Source organism: Lacerta agilis, chromosome 14 (assembly GCF_009819535.1).
Source record: "Lacerta agilis isolate rLacAgi1 chromosome 14, rLacAgi1.pri, whole genome shotgun sequence".
NCBI lineage: Eukaryota > Metazoa > Chordata > Lepidosauria > Squamata > Lacertidae > Lacerta > Lacerta agilis.
Window position 1 is genome coordinate 49,630,520 of NC_046325.1, and position 23,398 is coordinate 49,653,917.

Genomic DNA, 23,398 nt, shown 5'->3' on the forward strand with positions numbered 1-23,398 from the left:
GGATTCCCTCCATGCAGACTGAAACCATATTTCTTAAAGCTAGACAGTCTCCGCCGTGTCTTCTATTCTCCCAAGGGACACAGACCCCATGGGCTCTTGCCACCACATGGCAGAGAGAGGGGCAGGCACCTGACTTTTGTAACAATATTATAGTTTGGCCTTCCCCATCTTCCTGAGTGGTAATGTTTTGGGGTCACCTTTTACAAGGTCAGCAAAGAAAGTGTACTAGAGCCCTCTGGTGCTTTGGGAATGTCTGTTTATCTCTTTTCAAAAGATTACAGTAATGTGAAGATAAATGAAAAATGAATTGCAAAGCTTTCCCTCTTTCTAACCCACCACCACATTTACCCTAATATGCTAATACTAGACTCCTTTTTTCAAGTGCCTATCCTTATACAGTAAAAAAAAAGTACCCCCCACGAGGGCACTGGGGAAGCCCAAGATTTGCAGAAGTACAAAATAAAAACTTTAGAAAAAATCCTAAGAGAACCCCTTCAAAATAGCCCAATGAGAATTTGGTTGAGTGTAGATGGACTGCTGAATGTGTGTCGGGTGGGGTAGACAAATCTAGGGAGAAGAGAGTCTCCTGAACAGAAGCACTCTACACAGCAACATTTTCTTGCAGGTCCCTCTTGTTCCCTCTTGTAGATGCGAGTGCCAATGCTTACATTGCCAAAGCAACAATGTCCTCATACAAGAGGGAGGTACCAGCAGATGTGGAGGGAATGCCAAGGTTTGCAGAAGTCCAAAGAAGCTTTAGAGGACAATATTCTAAAGGAGGAACCCCCTTCCATCCCCCCAAAACAGCCCAGGCATAACTGAGTGCACTCCATGACCTATGACCACAGGATGTTGTGACTGACTCTTGGGATGTGAAATGGAAAAAGGTGGGTACAGTAGAAAGGTGGGTACAGTAGAAATGGAAAAAGGTGGGTACAATGGAAAACTACAGTACAGTAGAGGACAGGGCAGACCTGATTAGAAGAGTGAACAAGAACATTCCACAGTATTACAATGTTCTGTTGCTGGATCCACCTGTTCCTCTCCAATTCTACTTTCCTACAATCTTTTAAAATGGATTTTTTAAATAATAAAAGCTGACCAAATTCCTTCACACTGCTCCAAAATCTACTGTGAAATACATCTTTTACCTGAGAAGTTTGATAACAGATTTAATATAAAAGCTAAAAGGAGATAAAAGCTCCCTACTTTTAGCTTTTAATATAAAAGCTAAAAGTAGGGAGTCAAGAGATAAAAGGAACAACTGGCAAGTTTGGCCTTGGAGTTCAAAATGAAGCAGGGCAAAGGCTAATAGAGTTCTGTCAGGAGAACAAGCTGGTCATCACAAACACTCTTTTCCAACAACACAAGAGACGACTCTACACATGGACATCACCAGATGGGCGACATCGAAATCAGATTGATTATATTCTCTGCAGCCAAAGATGGAGAAGCTCTATACACTCAGCAAAAACAAGACCTGGAGCTGACTGTGGCTCTGATCATCAGCTTCTAATAGCAAAATTCCAGCTTAAACTGAAGAAAGTAGGAAAAACCACTGGGCCAGTAAGATACAATCTAAATCAAATTCCTTATGAATACACAGTTGAAGTGAAAAACAGGTTTAAGGACTTAGATTTGGTGGATAGAGTGCCTGAAGAACTGTGGATGGAGGCTCGTAACATTATACAGGAGGCAGCAACGAAAACCATCCCAATGAAAAAGAAATGCAAGAAAGCAAAGTGGCTGTCCAATGAGGCCTTAAAAATAGCGGGGGAGAGAAGGCAAGCAAAATGCGAGGGAGATAGTGAAAGATACAGGAAATTGAATGCAGATTTCCAAAGAATAGCAAGGAGAGACAAGAGGGCCTTTCTAAACGAGCAATGCAAAGAAATAGAGGAAAATAACAGAATGGGAAAAACCAGAGATCTGTTCAAGAAAATTGGAGATATGAAAGGAACATTTCGTACAAAGATTACCACAATTAAGGACAAAAGTGGAAAGGACCTAACAGAAGCAGAAGACATCAAGAAGAGGTGGCAAGAATACACAGAGGAACTATACCAGAAAGATATAGAGGTCTCATGCACTCAACCAGGTAGTGTGGTTGCTGACCTTGAGCCAGACATCCTGGAGAGTGAAGTCAAATGGGCCTTAGAAAGCCTTGCTAACAACAAGGCCAGTGGAAGTGATGATATTCCAGCTGAACTATTTAAAATCCTAAAAGATGATGCTGTTAAGGTGCTACACTCAATATGCCAACAAGTTTGGAAAACTCAGCAGTGGCCAGAGGATTGGAGAAGATCAGTTTACATCCCAATCCCAAAGAAGGGCAGTGCCAAAGAATGCTCTAACTACCGCACAATTGCACTCATTTCACACTCTAGCAAGGTTATGCTTAAAATTCTACAAGGCAGGCTTAAGCAGTACGTGGACCGAGAACTCCCAGAAGTGCAAGCTGGATTTCGAAGGGGCAGAGGAACCAGAGACCAAATTGCAAACATGCGCTGGATTATGGAGAAAGCTAGAGAGTTCCAGAAAAACATCTACTTCTGCTTCATTGACTACGCAAAAGCATTTGACTGTGTCGACCACAGCAAACTATGGAAAGTTCTTAAAGAAATGGGAGTGCCGGATCACCTCATCTGTCTCCTGAGAAATCTCTATTTGGGACAAGAAGCTACAGTTAGAACTGGATATGGAATAACTGATTGGTTCAAAATTGGGAAAGGAGTACGACAAGGCTGTATATTGTCTCCCTGCTTATTTAACTTATATGCAGAATTCATCATGCGAAAGGCTGGGCTGGATGAATCCCAAATCGGAATTAAGATTGCCGGAAAAAATATCAACAACCTCAGATATGCTGATGATACAACCTTGATGGCAGAAAGTGAGGAGGAATTGAAGAACCTTTTAATGAGGGTGAAAGAGGAAAGCGCAAAATATGGTCTGAAGCTCAACATCAAAAAAACTAAGATCATGGCCACTGGTCCCATCACCTCCTGGCAAATAGAAGGGGAAGAAATGGAGGCAGTGAGAGATTTCACTTTCTTGGGTTCCATGATCACTGCAGATGGTGACAGCAGTCACGAAATTAGAAGACGCCTGCTTCTTGGGAGAAAAGCAATGACAAACCTAGACAGCCTCTTAAAAAGCAAAGACATCACCTTGCCAACAAAGGTCCGTATAGTTAAAGCTATGGTTTTCCCAGTAGTAATGTATGGAAGTGAGAGCTGGACCATCAAGAAGGCTGATCGCCGAAGAATTGATGCTTTTGAATTATGGTGCTGGAGGAGACTCTTGAGAGTCCCATGGACTGCAAGAAGATCAAACCTATCCATTCTCAAGGAAATCGGCCCTGAGTGCTCACTAGAAGGACAGATCCTGAAGTTGAGGCTCCAGTACTTTGGCCACCTCATGAGAAGAGAAGACTCCCTGGAAAAGACCCTGATGTTGGGAAAGATGGAGGGCACAAGGAGAAGGGGACGACAAAGGATGAGATGGTTGGACAGTATTCTCGAAGCTACTAACATGAGTTTGGCCAAACTGCGGGAGGCAGTGAATGATAGGCGTGCCTGGCGTGCTCTGGTCCATGGGGTCACGAAGAGTCGGACACGACTGAACGACTGAACAACAACAACAACAAAAGGAGATTAATATTACCGGTACTTGCTTAGATTTATCAAGCCATTTTACTGGTGGTGATGCCTTTTCAGAATTTTGCCTTGCCCCTCAAAAAACCCCGTGTGCTTAACAAAAATATTGTTGACGGACAAGTTATATTTACTGCATCGTTCAGTATCTAAACCAATATTCCATTTCCTTCCATTTCTGATTCTGGATGGCAAAACTGTTAGGTGGTGAGTGAGTGCAGGGACTATCCTCATTAGAGCAGTATCTGGGTATGGGGAACTTTTATTGTCCCCCACCCACCCCACTGCGGGACGGCAACTCATCCCTGGTCATTGCCACACAGGCTGAGGCTGATGGATGATGCAGCTCAGCATCATCCAAAGGGTCCAAATTCCCCTGCTGCTGCAGCAGGCAGGGCTTGCCAACACATCCATTTGCCCTGTGCCTTCCAGGCTTTGGTCTGAGAGGTTTACTGCTCACTGCATCATTTTCCCTGGGAAAACCTGCTGTTTAATGCTGAATCGGAGCAAACATCATCTGCAGGAAACCTGATTGATGTTTGCTGTGTTTCAACAGTAAACAGTGGGTTTTCTGGGGGAAAGCGGCAGCACAAGTGGAAGAGAACACAGGACCAGTGGAAGTGTGGGCGAGTCCTCAGTTGCCCCTGGCATATCTGGATGAAAGAGAAAGTCTTGCAGGACAGAGGCAGGCTTTTAAGCTGAGGCACTTAGCAAAATAAGGTTACATGGATGATTGTTTAAAAGCTAATGAATTCCTACAAAATTATTTTTGTTTGAAGAAAATGACGAAGTGCTTTTTATCCCGCTTTCAAACCCCTGTAGAATCTCACCTCACACTTATCTTTCCAAGAAGGCTTCTCACACACTCTGCTTGCAGCTGCTACATTCTACCGAACTGCTGGTTCTGCCACAGGGTCATTTGCTCAAACCACTGGCTCTGCTGTTGCTCAATTGTCTCAAGCTGCTCAGGGAGTGTTGCTATTCCTCCCTCCATCTTGATTCAGGCACACCACTTCTAACACCAGTGTTGCACGCCACTCCAAATCTCTGAGCAGTGCAAGGTTCCAGGTACTTATCCAGGGTTTGTGTTTCCTTTTGTAATGTGGTACAGCAGACACGGTGTTATTATGCATATATACAACATGAGCCTATGATGGAGGGGCTGACAGCATTAACAGCCCAAAAGAGTCTTGCTTCCCCCATAACTGCAGCCTGGGATTCCAGCAGACATCCAGCATCGCTCCCTCACTTGCTCTATAGACTATAGTTTCCCAACCTGATGCATTTCCACTTCTAGCTTCTAGTTCCCATCACTCTCGTCTCTGTCCTTTCTTCTTCTTCTTTTTGTCAGTTGAATCTTCTTCTTGTCATTATTTTTAACTAACAGTCCGTTGAGGGAAGGTATCTGGCAAAGATCCCCTTCCTTTGTTCCCCTAAGGGCCCATCACCCAGGCCATCTCCTTAACACTGCAAGGCAAGCTGGCTTATATTTCAACACTTGCTGGATCCAGGGGTTAGAAGGGTCGTCCACCCAACACCCCCCACACCCTCCTCCTCCATTCAGTTTATATGCTGCCCTTCATCGGACGATCGCAGGGCCTCCGCTCAGAGCTGCAGCTGCCTAAGGCCAGGGCGGAACCTTCTGGAGCGCCTCTGCTCTGCCACCCTTTTCCCCAACACCCCCCCCCCTCCGCAGGGGCAACGGGGACGGGGCTGCAGCGCCTCGGAGGGCATCGTTAAAAAGGCCAAGCCGACCAATCAAAGGCGAGCGCGTGCGCGCGTTTAAATCTTGGCGCGTTAAAAACAACGATGCTAATAACGGACAGAGAGAGGGCGGGGCTGGGAGGTGAGGGCGGGGCGATACGCGAAAAGCCCGCCAATACTCTGCGGCTGCGCAGTGGCGGTGCCGCGCTGCGAAGCACGGCGAGAATCCCAAGGCGCGCCAGGTTCGAGGCGCGAGGGGGTTCTTCTTCGGCGGCCATTGTGACGAGGGGAATCGAAGGCCGGCGGTTAACGACCTGGCTCGGGAAAGAGAGCGAGCAGCAGGAGGAGGCGCCTTTTCCGGCGGGGGAAATGCGGCGCCTGCGGCGGAGGAGGCTCGCGCCGCAGCCTCGCACCTTCCTCTGCGCGCCGCTGCTCGTCGTGGCGCTGTCGGTGCTGCAGGGCCTCGCCTCAGGTGAAGAGGGAAGGCGGGAGGGGGGCCCTTCGGCTCATCCTGGCAGCCACGGCGGGGGAGGCATGGAATTGTCGGGAGGCGCCTCTCCCGGTTTTGCTATCGGCATCGTCCTGGCTGTAATTAATTGAGCTTGTTCGGTGATTTTATCTTGCAAAGCCAACCCCCCTATTTACGCGCACTCCTTGCGTGCGACCTCTCTTACATACCTGTGTATCAGGTTTTCCTCAAAATGTGCAGAAAGTGCGCCCCGTGCGCGGCTGGCATGGTGCGCCCCGATCATGAGATTACCAGCCTTTTTTGTTTTTGAATTAACATTTCTGACATAATTAGAGGAGGCAGCGCGCAGGCATTTATTCTGGTTTGTTTAGTGCAAAACGTAAGTGCTCCCACCTTGCAGTTATGTTTATATGTATTTACTGTTTCCCCTACTTCCTCCCCAAAATACTCCCGCAGTTGTTCATCATGGTAAGGAGGATGCCATGAGAGAGAGAAAACGGGGACTTGGGGAATCTGAATAGTGAAATGGTGGAGCTGTGGGTGCAAAATATTTCAAAAGAGAGAGGAGAATCTCAAGAAGTCAAGGCTTAAAAAAAGAGAGCACTATACAGTATTATTAAATTAATATACCACCCTTCATTTGAAAATCCCAGAGCAGTATATAATTGAAAGTGGCAGGACAGATTACAAAGGATGGGTACAATAAGCCTACCAAGACCTGATTCTTGTTAGAAATGCTAAGAAAGCACTATACAATAACAAGAAAAGGAAGAACAAAATAAAAAATCCTTCCAGTAACACCTTAGAGACCAACTAAGTTTGTTCTTGGTGTGAGCTTTCGTGTGCATGCACACTTCTTCAGATACCACGCACATGAAAGCTCATACCAAGAACAAACTTAGTTGGTCTCTAAGGTGCTACTGGAAGGATTATTATTATTATTATGGCAGACCAACACGGCTACCTACCTGTAACAAGAAAAGGAAGGTGCCCACTAGCCATGTGGAGCTTTTGGCAGGTAGTTCCTTTACTCTTTTGATGGACTTTTCTGAAGGGGATGTTCTCTCTTGGGCAGAGCAAAAAAGAGAAGTATGTGTGTGTATTGTCTGTGTATGTACTGTTCACGTGTGTGCAAGAAAGTGTGGTGCGACCACTAGGTATATTTTCCCTTCCTATTATTAGATAACAGCATCATTGTGTGTGGAAAACATCAATACGGAGTGATCTCTACAATCAGAACCAGCAGGACATAGCTGACTTCTGTTAGTAGTGGGCTGTTGCACTCTTTCTAACGTTGGGACTGGTGTCATGACACTTCCTTAAAATGTAAAATGTGCCCACTTGTCCTCATAGTTTGGAAATCCCTGCATAATCAGATAATGGAATTGTAAATGGGAGGCTTGACTGGGAAGCCGTCATTACATATATTTAGATGCCATGTGAAAATGTTTCTTTGTAACCAGGCCTTTGGCTGAATAACATCGTACGGCCATGGGAAGTGGGTTATTGATTTGCTTTTGTTTTATTGTGTATCTTGTGTTCTCATTTTGTTTTTTAATTTATGAACCACCTGTGATCTTCAGTTGAAGAGTGGTACACAAATTTAAGTAAATTTATAAATACCCTGACACCTTAGTGAACAACATATACATTCAGTATATCTTTATGTCAGGTAGTAACAATTCCCTGCCTCATTAACTCTCTACTTTTCTTCTAAGTACCGGTAATTGAGCTTACAGAAACTTTTTGCAGATGTTACAAAGGAATTGGGAAACATGGAGCTATAGCTGCTTCCCTTCCCAAACTACCCAAATCAAATCAGTCAGTCCTAGTTTTCCTCTACCTTATATCGCTATATAAACTCACACAAACATAAACTTTTAAGAAATACTTTCTTACCCACGTCCACCTGGATTGTTTTAAGTTTAGTTTGAAACCCCTCTGTCAATTACAGTCGTACCTCGTGTTGCATTTGCTGCGGGTTGTGAATGGCACGGGTTACAAACGCGCCGAACCTGGAAGTAACAGAATGGATTACTTCCAGGTTCGGTGGGTCGCGCATGCGCAGACGCGCCAAATTGCGACCTGCGTGTGCACAGAAGCGGCGCTGCAGACTACTCAGGATGCGAACGGGGCTCTGGGATGGATCCTGTTCGCATCTAGAGGTACCACTGTACTGCCTTATATCATGTGTTATACTGTGGCTCAGTTCACACATAAACTAAGCCAAACCATGACTTCCCACAGACGTACAGGTTTCCAGAGAACAGATTGCAGCCCCTGTGTTCCACTAGTCATGCTGTATTGCTGTCAGGTAAGTCATGGTTTGCCTTACCTATCATCTGAACCCAGGCTCATCATTTATCTCCTCCAGAGAAGCCGCTAGTTGTAAACCATGGTTTATCTTAGCATTACATGTGAGCCAGGTATTATACTGTGGACCGTGAATAAATATAAAAAGCATATTGGTATTTATAGAGAGAAAGTGTAGGATCTATTCAAAATCTCTTTATATTCAAAGTGGTTTCAATAACACTTAAATTACAACACTTTTCTAATATATTTTTCCTTGAGTATTGTCATAAGAACTTCCTAATTATATTTCTTTTCTCAAGGAAAATGTTCTAAATGGTTTTTTTTTTTTCAGTCTTTTATACTCGAAACAAAATAGGAAACAAAATAGGAAATTATTTCCAGTAGCACCTTAGAGACCAACTGAGTTTGTTCTTGGTATGAGCTTTCGTGAAGTGCATGCACACGAAAGCTCATACCAAGAACAAACTCAGTTGGTCTCTAAGGTGCTACTGGAAATAATTTCCTATTTTGTTTCCTATTTTGCTTCGACTATGGCAGACCAACACGGCTACCCACCTGTAACTAGTCTTTTATACTGTTTCTGAACTTTGATTTGATGATTTTTTAAACAGCTTTTTTGGTAAAATTTACAAAATAATGTTTAAAAATAACATATATGCATAATGTTGGTGCATTGTAATAAAAAATAACATTAAACAATTCACTACCGAGCTTTTTTATCAGTACATTAATAAATAGACCATGTGTACTGAAAACATGCTCAAAGAAGTTTGATGTATACTCTATAAATCCGTTTTTTTTATTTATACTACTAGTATTTTGTATTAGCAGTTAAAGTGCTCCATCTTGTGGCTCTAGCTATTGCATGTTTTTCTGTTCAGAATATCTGAAACTAAAAACTTAGAAGTATTGAACAGATGGGATGAAAGTAGCTTGAATAATAGATCAAGCTCAGAATGCTGGAAAAGTACAGGTATGTTGCTCAAAACGAAAATCCCGAAACCACTTTTCATATTTGGCTGATGTTATTTGTTGTTTAACAAACACTCAGTTTTATTTACAATGGATCCAGAAGTTTTAAGGACAAATTAAGTTAATTTTATCAGATGGGATCACATTGCCCCTAGAAGCAATTAGATTAAAACTTCCAAGATGTAGGAACTTGTTGAAGTTTTGTGGTACTAGGCTTAGAAGAAATTACTACTCAAATGATAGAGTTCTAAAAGTGTTTAGATGTTTCACTTGATTAGCCACCTGCCCTTTATGGTGCAATCCCTATAAACACATCCACTCATAAGTCCCATTAAGCACAGTCCCATGTAACTAGTTGCTTGTTAAATATTTATATCACTGTTGTAATTCTCTACTGTAAATAACACCCAAGTAAATACACAAATAATTATATTAATTAGATTTAAAATTTCTGTTACAGAAACATTAATGCAAGGGTCTTTTTGATTAATCCACTTATTAAAGTTTGCTGTCTCAATAATACGGAATTGTGATTCAGTAAGTGCTGTGAAATCTTAAATGTGTTGAATATTCAGTATCAAAGATCTATTTTAATATAAACATAGCAGAGTTTAAGAAAAAATAAATAAAGCAGTATCTTTCACATTAATATATTAACTAGTAGATAAACCATGGCAAACCATTGATTAGCCAGGGGTTAACACATAGTAAAGCACACAAGCCTATTGTGCCAAAGGCCATACGGGATTTCCTGTTAATTTCAGAGTTTATCCATAATTGCAAACCTTTTCTTTAGCTAGATCAGATCTCTTCGTGTTTGACACTTGTACAATCAGGAGCTTTGGTAGTTTTGCTCAGAGCATCTTGCACTTTCCAATAGGAAATTTATTTACTGAATATAGAAAATGTTTAAAGTACAGTCGTACCTTGGTTTTCAAACGGAATCTGTTCCAGAAATCCGTTCAACTTCCGAAAACGTTTGAAAACCAAGGTGCAGCTTCTGATTGGCTGCAGGAGCTTTCTGCACTCAAGCGGAAGCTGTGTTGGATGTTCAGGTTCCAAAGAAAGGTCACAAACTGGAACATTCACTTCTGGGTTTGCGGCGTTCAGAGCCGAAACATTTGAGTCACAAAGCAACCAAGGTACAGCTGCACTTTAAAAAAAGAAGATCCATCCTCTTTCCAAATCTTTATCATTGTTATGTGTTTGCCATCTACAGCAGCTCTTCTAGTAAATCTCTCAGACTTTTAAAAATTGTTCTTGTATGCTGCCCTTCCAAGGAGCTCAAAGGGCTTTTCATGGGAATCATTATATTGCATTCTGTAAGGTTACTTAGGCTGAAAGTGAGTGAGTTACCCCAAAAGTGTGTGAATTTGATTCCAGCAGTAGCATCCACATCTGAAATTCTATCCACAGCACTGCACTGAGGCTGTGTTGGAGTTTTGATGTGATGGGTAGCTCTGGCATAATTCAAGGTAGGTTCTCTGCTCCAAAGCCAGCAAGTGACAGGTGGGGTGGGAGGGGGATGGGCCACCATGGTCCTTGACCACTGCTTCATAAGCTATGATTTATTATCATGTCTCTTGTTACAATAACTGCCTAATTATACTTGCTCAAGTTCATTGATTTTGTTATGATCAGTTGTCATTTTTTTATTCCTAAGAAGCTTGAATTTTTATGCTAACTTTTAAAAATTCTGTTTTGACAGTTCATACTTCGGCCAGTACAGATTCTAGTACATTGAAAGTTGTAGGATCAACCAATTTACCAGGTATACAGTAAATATTTTAAATTCATTCACATTAATCTTTTGAAGTCTTTTGAACAATGAAAATGTTACAGCTAGATTTTAAAATACTGTTTTCTTTAAGGTCAGTTATACTATTTATATGATTATTCTGTGACACATCTAACTTGTGAGGAAGCCCCATTGAACTCAATGGGACTCATATCTGAGTAGACATGTATAGGATTGCCATGTTAGAGTGGTATTGACTATTGCAGAATAATATACTCTCCAAAAATAATTTAATTTTTTAAAATAGTATTTAACTACATTAAAACTTAGAAAGAATGAGGGAGCGTCAAAAACATATTCTTGAGCAGTGCTGCTTTCATTTGATAGGTGGCCAAAGCAATATGGAATGATATAAAAAGGTCTGAAGTTGTACATGTGATTTCATATTTTGACAGAACAATTACCAGATTTTCCCTGTTTCCCCTTTATGATGTACACAATTGTTTCCTGCTACTTGTGTCTAGTATGGTTTAGAAAGCCTTGGTTTTATATTTGTTTAGGGTATGTAGGACTGGATCCAGTTGGCTTTTTAGCAAGTGCCATTAATCATGTTCAAACAGTTCTGAGTTTGTAGGAGAGCTGCCTATGTGTTTGTATCTTAAGTGTCAGGAGGATACAGGAGCCGTGACTTCAGCTGCTCATCCTGCCCCACCAGCATTCCCCTCCTGGCTGACTCAAATGAAAACACACGTGAGCTGCGGAGGGGCAGCTGGAGGTGAGCAGCTGTATAGCATTACTCAAACTTCCATGGTGGCCACGTAAAAGGCAAGACATGGGAGTGTTGGGACAGACGTCGCATGAAATTTATGAGCGGAAAGGAACAGATGCTAGAAGAGGGGAAAGGACAAGACAAGGAAGGTAGAAATAAAATAGACAGACTTCAATTAGAACCAGAAAGGAAAGAGACTGATTCTGGGAGTAAGGGAATATTGCAGAATAGCATGGGCTGGTGAATGGAACTACTGTGCTATGGACATTTAGATGTGGGTGCAGGGAGAAAAGCCATACACCTAGGAAATAAAAACAAAAAGAGGTTCTTGTGAGAAAAAGTCATCTCCTAGCCCTTGGAGTAAAGGTTTCACCAGGCAGTCTCTGAGGTCAAGAGACTATGTGAAGTTCTGAGGATCCTAGGGACCTGGCCAAAAAAAAAAAAAATTGACACCAGCACTGGCAACTTCTAAATATGGAGCAGAATGCACAAGAACGGGTGAAGATGCAAAGTACGGCTTGATTATGCCAGAGAATTAACCTTGCAATCAAAATACTTTTCTGTTTAAAGCATAGCCTTGTTTTTATTAGTATAATTCCATTGAACTTTTGATGTACTTTGCTTTGCCTACAATTGATGATTAAATTATACTGTATTTTCAGTCAAAGTTTATGTCAGGTTGAATCATAACAGTCCACGTATTCTATGTGTAACAAAGCGTCTGAGAAATTCAGAATTGATCGATCCAATATTTCAGTGGCATGGACCTGGGGGTGACCTGGTTACAGGTAAGGTTTCTTTCCCTTTTAAGTCCAGCTGGCTGCATTTGGATGTTGTACTAAACTGTGCTTAGTGAGGTGTGACTGAGTCATGCTACTCTGTATCCAAACCTCTGTAACTGCTTAGAGTTGAGGTAATATCCCCCCCCCCATGAAAAAGAATTCAGCATTTCAGTGATTTTTTTTCCAGAAAAGAGATAAATTCTGGTTAAAATGTTTGCTTACACATATGGGCCAGTTTTGCCCTGCCCTTAAAGACTTTGTTGGTAAATCCATGGCATAGCTTCTGTCTGGGGTCTAACTGTGAATTTTAGGGGTAGATTCTAAACTTGAGGTGGTTCTGTCAATTTTGTTATTTTTGCTTAAAATGTTCGCTGGTCCCAAGTACACACCTTTAGCTGCTTGTTCTAGGCAAGGCTTGACATTTGGCTGGCAGATTTTACAAATTTGATGGGGGTGCTAGTTGGTTTTTTTTCATCATCTTGCGTACATTTTTAACAATGAAAAGTGAATTATTCTTTGCATTTTTCCGTTGTATGGAATCAAATACAATGTTTTGGAATTTGAAGGTCTGCGGACTATTAATAAACTTGAACTGACCCACTTCAGAGTGAAGACTGTGAATTGGATTCTTCTGCCCTTAGCGATGGAGTTGCATAAGTGAATTGTATTGGTTGAACTGGATTGGCAAGGCAGCTATAGCAGTGGCTCGCTTCTCTGAAAGGGTATGGGGAAATGTGATGCTAATGTTTAATACCAAGATGAAGGTCTACCAGGCTTCATCAATGTGTTGAGCCCATTGCTTTATGGAAGTGAGTCGTGGACAACTTAAAACTTTCAGGAGTGATGCCTCAGTGCCTTCCACATGTGCTGCGTCAGGAGGATTTTGGGTGCCACAAGGCAGGACAGAATTCCAAACAAAGATGTGCTTTCCCAAACCCAAATTCCTAGCATGTTTACACTCCTGTCTCAGTGACATCTACGCTGGCTTGCTCATGTCCACAGGATGGAAGATGGCAGGATCCCCAAGGACATGCTTTTGGTGAGCTGGCCCATTGGCAAACCAAATCTGAGTTACAAAGATGTCTGCAAACTTGACATGAAGGCTGGCAACATCAATCCTGCCATGTGGAAATCCTTTGCAGAGGACCGCAGTACCCGTAGTCAGTCAAGTTGTTATTCATTGCAGTGACCAGAGGAGAAATGACCACTGGTGGAGCATAGAGAGAAGAAATGCCATGGTGCATCTGCAACAGCACAACTGGATGCCTTCCTCTACCCCAGCTGCAGCAAAACATGTCTCTCCTGCCTTGGTCTCTACAGCAAACAGCAGGTGCTGCAATCTTCCAACAGCTTGACATCACCTGCAAAGGTGCACTCCTCCCCAGACAGACGGATGCCAACAACATGACAATTTCATTTGCTTGAGATTTATTGGGGGGGGGGAAACAGCAGCCTATAATGGCAGTGATTTGTTGTACAAAAAGTTTCATTTAGTAATTTGGACTCTCAAAAGCCTTTCTTGTACAGAATATGTGCAATCCTAATGATTTCTAATGGTGGAGTTGCAAATGCAATTTTTAAATATGCTTTAGTTGCATCTGGAATTTCAAGGCGGAGGCTTTATTTATTCTTGGATTTTCCTCCTCCCAAGAGGCTAAGAGGCCTAAGGCAACTTGAATGTGTCTGAGATCATGACTATATTCACATGGATTTAAAAAATAATAATGATACAATAGTTTTGACTGATCTTTCTTTAAGCTTGCCCTTGAACTTATTTTCTGCTCTCCCTTTAGGCCAAACAGAACTTGCTTGATATTCCAATAATTACTACTAAAAGTTTTGCAACTAAAATAGCCTATTTATTTATTTATTTGATTTTTGTCCCATACTTCCTCCTGAAAGACCTGTGCTCAAATGTTTGTTGCAATCTACAACTGCATAGCACTGACTTAGATTCCTCATAGGAATTAAATGGTCATGTCAGAATGTCTGGATTTCCATGCTAAGTTGTGCCCACCACAGTCCCATATAATGGGATTAAAGTGACTGTAACTCTTGTTGGATCAACATATCTGCTTGCTTAGCCATGAGTTGTATGTGCTGGACCTTCAAATTCTACTTGGCCTATGTATTGTACCAATTTGAGTATTGAAGGTTTTACTAGAAATTGTAATCTGAGTTTGAGTTCCTTAAGTTCTTCATCCAATGGGATCCAGGACAGTTTGAACCTACACTTCCTTGAGAGGGGTTATCAGTGTTCTAATAGGATTGTTCAGTAAATTGGAACAATGATACTTTCTGGGCAGAAATCTCAGCTTAGTATTCTTGGAGAGGCATCCTGGGAGAATGTCATGAGTGAAATGATGTCTATTAGCTCTATTGTGTTTATTTGAACATGGTAACTTCATGTCTACCTATTGTATCCCCAGCAATTCATTTTTATCTTTATTTTTATTTAACATTTTATTAAGAGAATTTCAATTATAAAAAGATATAATGACAAAGAAGAAAGAAAAAAAGTGAGAATGGGGAAAAAAGAAATAATACTGTTATATTACCATACATTAATATACAGATGTGTATATTCTTATTATCCTAATATACATATACTGTAATTGTCAGTAACATAATATATTCTGTGTAAACTCATTCCAGATATCATTGTATTTATCCAAAGAAAGTGTGTATATAAACTCTCTGTTCATATGTTGCCAATGTTGGCAAGTCATTGATTAAGGGGAATCATATTCTTTCAGTTCATCAGTACAGTGGTACCTTGGGTTACATACGCTTCAGGTTACAGACACTTGAGGTTACAGACTCCGCTAACCCAGAAATAGTACCTTGGGTTAAGGACTTTGCTTCAGGATGAGAACAGAAATAGTGTGGTGGCTGCAGTGGGAGGCCCCATTAGCTAAAGCGGTACCTCAGGTTAAGAACAGTTTCAGGTTAAGAACGGACCTTCAGGACGAATTCAATTCTTAACCCGAGGTACCACTGTATCAGTCTCTTGGCCACCATTAGGGTGCGTAAGTTCCATTTTTGCTGTTCTGTTGTCAGTTTTGATACAATGGGTATATAAGAGCACCTCTGAAAAATCTTACATTTTCCCATAGTGTCTTTGTTTATATAGTCCAGCACTTTCTCCCAAAACTGTAAGTGTGGGACACAGTAAAAGTATATGTTTAAAAGAAACATTTGATAGGCCTTTCTTATACTGTACAAGTGTAAGGGTGTTCAATAGATTCTATGTAGTATTTTCTGTTGTGTAAATCTTAATTTAAGATCCATTGATACATCTGATACCAAAGCCAACACATTTCCCCACTGTCTAGGTAATAGTGAACATTCCAATTCTTAATTTCAACAATTGCTTAAACTCTGTGTATGAAACATATTAGTTGATAATTAATATCTGTAAAAAGTAATCACTGACTTTTTAGTTTCAAATGAATTATCCATTTGCACCAAAAATTCAGGTGTCTCAGACGCTGTGAAGGTTACTAAAAGATGTTGTAGCTGCAAGTATTGCCATTGGGCCACCCTCTGGCTAATGGTGTTTTTCTCTCAGAGCATCGTACGTACAAAATTCGTCTTCCTCATCTATCAGTTGGTCCAAGGTCAATACACCTGCTATCATCCAGTTTTTCCACATTACCATCTTTTTTCCAATTATTAAAATAGGATTTTCTCATGGAGTAGGTTTAGCATGTGAAAATGAATCAAATTTATTTTTATTAGCTAATATATTCCATATCTTTCTAACTGGCTTAATTGTTTCAAGATTTGTTGGAACTTTAAAATATTTTGATTGTAATATTGTCCACCCAACTAAAGGTGTTATATATTTATACTCTAAACTTACCCAATTTAGGTGTTTACAACCATCAGTAGGTCTCCAGTGTTTGATACTTGTCAATTAATAAGCATGATGGTATAATTCCAGATTTGGAATTCCAAATCCACCTTCTTTAATTTGTAATTGCATTTTCTGCAACAATATTCTCGGTGCGTTTTCCGGGTGTCCCTAGAAAAATGGTGGGTGGGTGTTAAGCTGTTGTGGAAATACCTTTTTTGGTGGGTATGACGTATAGCCTCACTGAGTTAGGAATGTGTGTGGCCAGTTTAATTCCTGAAAACTAATGAGTCCCTTAGAAAAAGCAATATTCATAGAAATCTATACAAATATGTGAAATATTGGGACCTTCAAGTGTAATCACTTGTTCATGCATAATTTTACTATCCATAAGGTACTGAGATGTAGTTAGCCTTGGAATAAATACTGAAAGGTTGCAGTATGAAGCAACAGTTGGGTGGTAGTAATTTCTTTTTCAATAAAACTAAATTTGTTACATTTTTTGAAATAGAAAATCAGACTGTGAAAATAACACCAACAGGAACTTTGCTATTCCGACACTTCAAAAATGAATTTAGTGGAGTCTACACATGTTCCCTTGTTTTTAAGCCAACCATTGAACAAGATGAAAAAAGCTATTTAATCAAATATATCATTTATGGTAAGAAATTCACCTTCCCTTCTAAACTGTTTTTGCTTTAAAAAATATTAGTGGATTTGTTGGAATTATGAGGGGAAATCAGTGCACAGTTAAAAATCCCAGTTGAGTTTGGTGGTGTGCTTCATTGTCTTCTGCATTTCACCCTTAATGAGCAAAGTCAAAACCATTTACATTTGATCCTCATTGATAGACAACACGTGGTATATCCCAAACAGATTTTCTTTAGTCTTCTCAATCAGAAGTTCTAGACTGGGGGTTACCAACCTGGTGCCCATGGGCATCATGGTGTCTGCAAAGGCCTTTGTTGGTGTCCCCAGGAAGCACTCTCTGACTTTTGAGTTGACAGGGAGCATATTCCAGATACCTGAATCCTAGTTTGCCTAACTTTTAAGCAACTGAAATAAATTTCATGTTTTATTGATTAGGAATGCACTGGGTGGGGGCTTTTTTCCTTTGCTGTGGACTCCCAGCTGCCACCCACGCAAGCTGACATAGCCATTGATCAGGGATGATGGGAGTTCTGTAGGGCTCACAAGTTCCCCATCCCTGCTGTAGTCAGCACTTCCTAGAGATCTGTCCCCCCCCCCCCCTGAATTAGCTGCTGCTTCCTTCTAAACTTATTATTTCATACTTTTCTAGGAATTGGAGTGAAAGGAATTGAATTGGGCAGATCTTATAGTATTGTGGCTCTCTATATCAGCTGAGCAGCCCTGTGGTGCAATCGACATCTGACCCAGAGCATGCATAGGTGTAGATGCTACCTGTCAGCAGAAATCTGAGCATGGTGGAACATTTCTGATCTGCTGTGCTCATGAGAAACACAGCTTAGAACCAACCCCTGTAATCATGGGCATGCTGAGTCAGGCATTGTATCCATTGCACTGTGTCTGTTGGACTGCTCAGTACAGAGGTATTTTCAAAAGGTTGTTGAAATTACAATTACAGTTCCAATAAAACATTCTGAACAGGTGCATCTGACTGCTTCTGTTTCACTGGCTTCTACTAGCTGATACAATCTTTTTTGTTTTGTGAACCCAATCATTCTTTTGGAGTCTCTTGGTTTTTAAAACAAGTTATCTCTGAGATATTCTTATGTACCATTTCCCTGCAATTATCACTACATTTAGATCCTCCCCTTCCGCCAAGGGAATCAAAGTGACACATGGTCTTTCCTGGTCCCTCCCCCAACAACCCTGTGAGCGAGGATAGGTTAACGTGTCATAACTGACTCTAGGTCATCAAGTTTACTTTGTAATGAAACAGGGATTTTGGCTTTCCACTTCTAGTCCCAAATTCTAACTACTACACGAAACTTGACAAATCAAAACAGATTGGAGACTGAGTTGTAATGTAGGCCTGAATCGGAAGAACTGCATGAAGCCTGGGTGATGAAGAAATCTTTGGATTTCTGTTTCTTGAAGAGTAGCCCTTACGCTGCTGCTAAACATCTTTTGAAACTAGGGGATGTTTCAAAAAGCAATTTGATGTAAAATATACTGTTCATAAGAAAAATAACCCACAGGGCTTGCCTAACCACTTTGTTGTGCCTGTTGTAGTTTGGATCTTTGGTGTAATCTGTTGCCTGGATGGCATTTTCCAAGCCTGCGTGAAAACCAAAAGGTGTATAATAAAAGCATGTGTTCATTAATCAACAGTTCAAAATGTAACTCAAATAATTTTATAATACCACCAATAAAAGGGGAAAGCTGAAATGTTAATCTTGTGTTTTTCTTCTGCAGCTTTCTCTGACCCTAACTTTTACTATGAGTTTACAGCACGATATCATGCTGCTCCCTGCAACAGTATCTATAATACTTCATTTGAGAAGAAGTTGCTTCAGATACTGACCAAGCTTGTTGTTGAGCTATCCTGTGAGGTTGTATTACGCAAATCAGAATGCCATCATGTAAAAATGCAGAGAGCTGGATTGCAAAATGAAATCTTCTTCACTTTTACAGGTAAAATGTATTCCCTTTTGAAGAATTGCTTGAATAAAAAAATGTTGTGATACATGCATTAAAAACGTTTTAGTGCCATCAGCCAAATATAATGAAAGGCACTATTTGTACGAATGCTGTCTGAAAAGTGTATATAATAAGTAAATTATTTGAATGCACAGTTGATACTGCATTTTTGGTAACCTTGCTGTTTTGTTAATTGTTTGGATTATTTTAAAATATATTGTGAATCAGAGCATACTGTTTGAGATTTCAGTTGTTTCTTTGGAACAGATTTTTAATCAGTTTTGTGAAAAAAAACACTTTCTCATTTATTGACCCATAATGGCCTGGTTCTCAAGCCAAACTTTTTCTGATTTGGGGCTCATGGTTAAGTTCTCTTCTCACTAACCATGAGCTATAATCAAGGTTTGTTCCTGGTTACAGCTTGTGTTTAGCAACAAATGAGTGCAAGAAAAAGAACCAGGGATGAGCAGAACAGCTGCAAATTCTTCTCCAGGAGCCCACACATGTTTTGCTCAACCAAGGCTTAGTTTAGGTTGGTTAGGGTGAACCAAACTAAATCTTTGGCTACTAAAATAATAGTGATCTAGTTGCCCTTCAAAATGTAGACTTTTTAGTAGCAAAATATTGCAGTTTGTATCACAGACCATAATGGATGCCAATCTTGAAACTATTGCAAGACTTTAAAAAAATGTGTCTGTGTTGTCACTGAAAACAGGTGGGGTGCTCTTTCAATTTTCTAAATATGCGAGAAATATTTCACTCAGATATTGTGCAAATAGAGTTGCAAATTGAGTAGTTGCTGAAGGTCAGAGAAACAGAGAATGATGTTACGGAAATGATACTAAAGAGTAATGTTAATATGACATTTTTATTGTATGGCAGCATTTTAGTTCTTAGAAGCAATAACACAGGGTGGTATCCAATGCTGGTCATACCTAGAATAGGCCCATGTAAATCACTGCACTAAATACATTTATTTCAGTGGGTCTATTCTAAGTATGACTAACATTACACAACACCCACAGTTTTTCCACATTTTTAAGCCATTGCAGGATTGGTGTACGGCTTTCAATTGATTTTTTTTTTAATGTCTTGATTTCATAGCAAGATCCATCTTCACAGTTTTGCTTTATCACTGCTTTTAACATTCTAAGCTCTGTGTCTGGGCTAGAGCAGAGTTAACCTATTTAACATCAGAATGGGCTTATGACAGATGCCATCAGGCCCTTCCCTTAGTCCTAATCAAAAGTATGTGGAAGGAAATGTATGGCTATGTATATGTATTTCTTAAAAACAAGATGAGAGTTAAGGGACTTAGAAATGTGCAAAAACACATTGAAGTTGTAAGTTGAGGTGTTAAGTTTTGTGCAAAATGTTTTCCAGCAGGCATGGGAAACTATCCTGTGGGTCATACATGGCCCTTCAGGCTGCTTTCTCAAAACCATGCTCACCTGCCCCATACCTGGCGGCTGCAGAAAGTAGGCTTGCACATCAGTCCAGTTTGAGTAGTATCCTTCCCCCACCTCCAACTTCGATAGGTGGGCAAGACTACCCGCCTCTCAATTACCTGGTGGCGATATGATGCCAGATGATTGACAGGTGGGTGGTCTCACTTACCTGTCATAGTTGGCCCACTGGGGTGGGAGAGAAAGAAATTGCCTGCCAGGCCCAAACATTTCTCCAGAGAGAGAAAAGTCACCTGCCAGGCCCAAACAGACCCCCTGTTTTACAGTGCTTACAACTTAGCCTCCAGGCACTTGCACTTCGTCTTTAGACCCGGTCCTCCCAGTCTTAGGTCAGCTCAGGCTAATGGTCCATTTAGTCTAGTATTATTTACTACAACTGGCAGGTGTCTTTCCAAGGCCTCCTGTCTGCAGGATACATGCTCATCATTCAGCTTTGATCTCATCACATACTTCAGTATGCCGTTCTTTGCATGGTTTATCTGTGATAGTGCATATGAAGCTGACATTGGTGAAACTACATCCTTTTTCCATTGTATGGGTATAAGAATATAATTGTAAAATCCCTAACAGTTGATGACCATTGAATAAAAAATAGGGTGGTTGTTTTTAATCAATCAAGTGGTATATAAATAAATAAACAAACAACAAAGATTTTTTTAACTTCATAAAATTCCTGAGATTTATTAAGAAATGTGATTTAAAGGTTTGCATTTAAATGGATGCAGTTAATGCCCTTTGGAAAACATGAATGTTTTATGCTGTGCAATGTGTGTTGATTCCCATGTAAAGCAGAACATTATTTTACAGTTACTTCTTTAGATGCAGAGAAAGGCAAAAGTGTGTGTCAGAAAAGTGCCTGCGACGTCACAAGAAGATTACGAAAGGTAGTGTAGATCCACCTTAAAGGAAATAAAAGTCAGGAGAAGTTTACCATTGTTTCTAACTCTTCATCATTTAAAAAGGGATTGGAATGTTTTTAAAATTCTTCCACCATAAGTAGTGATTAGGTAAGTAGATAGGCAATTAGATAAGGGTTTAGGTGAGTAGGAGATTTCCATGGTTGAAATGGTGAGATGAGGGGCAGTTGCAGAAAAAAGGGACAGGTCATATAATGGATCAGTGTTAAAGAACAGGAAACATAAGTAATCTGTATTATATTTTGTTCATAAATGACCTGGCATCAGAGTAAGGTAGCCAAATTTGCAGATAACCTGTTTGTTTAGGATGGTAAAAACACAAATTGACTGAATTGCTTCAAAAAGATCTCTTCAAACTGGTTGAATGGGCAACAGAATGGCAAACAAAGTTTGTAATTAACTGCAAAGTAATAAATAGTGGGATACAAAAAAGCATTTATCACATTTACATTGATGTTTCCTGAACTGGTGGTTACTAGCCAGGAAAGAGATCTTAGGGTTGTGGGGGATATCTTAGCGAAAACATGAACTCAGTCTGAGGTAGCATTGTAAAAGGCAGATTCCATGGTAGAAATTATTGGGAAAGAGACTGATAATAAGGCAGCCACTATTGTAATGTATTTATATACACCTGTGGTCAGTTTTTGAAATTCCCTGTATTTTGCTATTGTCACGTGTCCAATTGCAACTACGTGGAGATTTCTGGCCGCCAAGTTGCCAGCTGACATCTCCACCGAGCCAGCTGACTTTGTGTACTGCAAAAGACTAACATCTTGCATACTGGGACAAGTGAATTGTAAGAGCAAGCTACAGTCAGGCAATGTAGTTGAGGTAATAGAATCATAGAATTGTATAGGAAGGAACCCCAAGGGTCTTCTAGCCCAACTCCCTGGTGAATAGATATTCCATTGTGACCGCAACCTAGTTTCCAAGGTGCCATTTGGTGCCTAGCTTATATATCTGAATTTCTAACACTGTCTGTGGCTCATCTGCAATTGCAATGTTGTGTACAGTTCTGGTTGTCCCATCTCAAAAAGGATATTGTAAAATTAGAAAATATGTACAAAGAGGCAGCTGAAATTATTAAAAGGAGGAAAGCATCTTCCATTGAAATAAACATTATAGTATTTGGGATATTTTTATTTAGAAGAGACACAACTAGTGGAGATCATGATAATGAAGATCCATACAGTTGTGCATTGCGTGGAGGAGAAAGTGGAGAGAAACTTGTTTTCTCCCTTTCCATAATGCTAGAACATATAGTCACCCAATGAAATTTTAGGGTAGTGAATTCAGGATGGTTAAAAGAAATTACTGCTTTATGCAACTCATTGCTACAAGGTAATAATGATGACCACTTGCTTTGATGACTTTAAAGGGGGATGGGGTGCATCTGGGTTAAAAGGCAGTAGACCTCTGAATACAAGTTTCTGGGAACTGTGGTGTTTAGTCTTTGTGTTCTGTTTATAAGATTTCCCCAGGTACCTAGTCAGGCACTGTAAAAAAAAAAACAGGATTCTGGACTAGATAGATGTTGGTCTGATCTAGCTGTGCTGTTGCATTGTAAGGTTATGAGAAGATGGTTCCAAATTTCCTAATAAGTCCTTGCACCCTCAAAAAATTGTTTTAGAAGCCAGTTGTTGGCACACATTATGCAGTAGCATTACACAATGGATTTGAATGCATAATGGAAGCATGTGCATGGAAGGAGGAAGCAATTGCTTGCAGCATGTTGAGTTCTCCGTGGCTTTTATTGTGCAATAGTGGGTGAACTGAATGATCTACAAAGCTGAGAGAGGGCAGAACTTGCTTCAAGCTGAAAAGACTACAGGATGTCAGATTTTGCTCCAATGAAATGGTGGTTCTGACTGAAATCCTTTGCTTTTTCCCATAAAGGTGAATGACCACCATTCATCCATATGGAGAAATACAAAGCACTGAATAAGAAACAACATAGCAAAAGCTATCCATCACTACAATTTTATCTGGCAGAGGTTCCCCAGCATACAGTCTTTCCACAAATATCCTGCCGGTCATAATGATGGACTTCTCACTATTTAGAATTTGTAGTAATATTACTGGCTATTGCTTCTAATGAGGTATTTTTTTCATGATATTTTCTAATATT

The 23,398-nt window shown here is 40.4% G+C and overlaps 1 protein-coding gene across 4 annotated transcripts in view; it reads left to right on the forward strand.

The window, feature by feature from the left end:
* Positions 1 to 5,628: 5,628 nt before the first annotated feature.
* Positions 5,629 to 23,398, forward strand: part of ZPBP (zona pellucida binding protein) — a 28,864-nt gene continuing 11,094 nt past the window's right edge. The window contains exons 1-6 of one of the 4 annotated variants that reach the window (XM_033170049.1): positions 5,629 to 5,832; positions 10,826 to 10,888; positions 12,287 to 12,412; positions 16,774 to 16,923; positions 18,663 to 18,881; positions 21,161 to 21,237. In XM_033170049.1, the coding sequence (XP_033025940.1) occupies positions 5,730 to 5,832; positions 10,826 to 10,888; positions 12,287 to 12,412; positions 16,774 to 16,923; positions 18,663 to 18,881; positions 21,161 to 21,237 (738 nt within the window). In that variant the 5' untranslated portion in view covers positions 5,629 to 5,729. The remainder of the gene's footprint in view (positions 5,833 to 10,825; positions 10,889 to 12,286; positions 12,413 to 16,773; positions 16,924 to 18,662; positions 18,882 to 21,160; positions 21,238 to 23,398) is intronic. The other 3 variants (XM_033170050.1, XM_033170052.1, XM_033170051.1) reach the window with 3 other exon arrangements.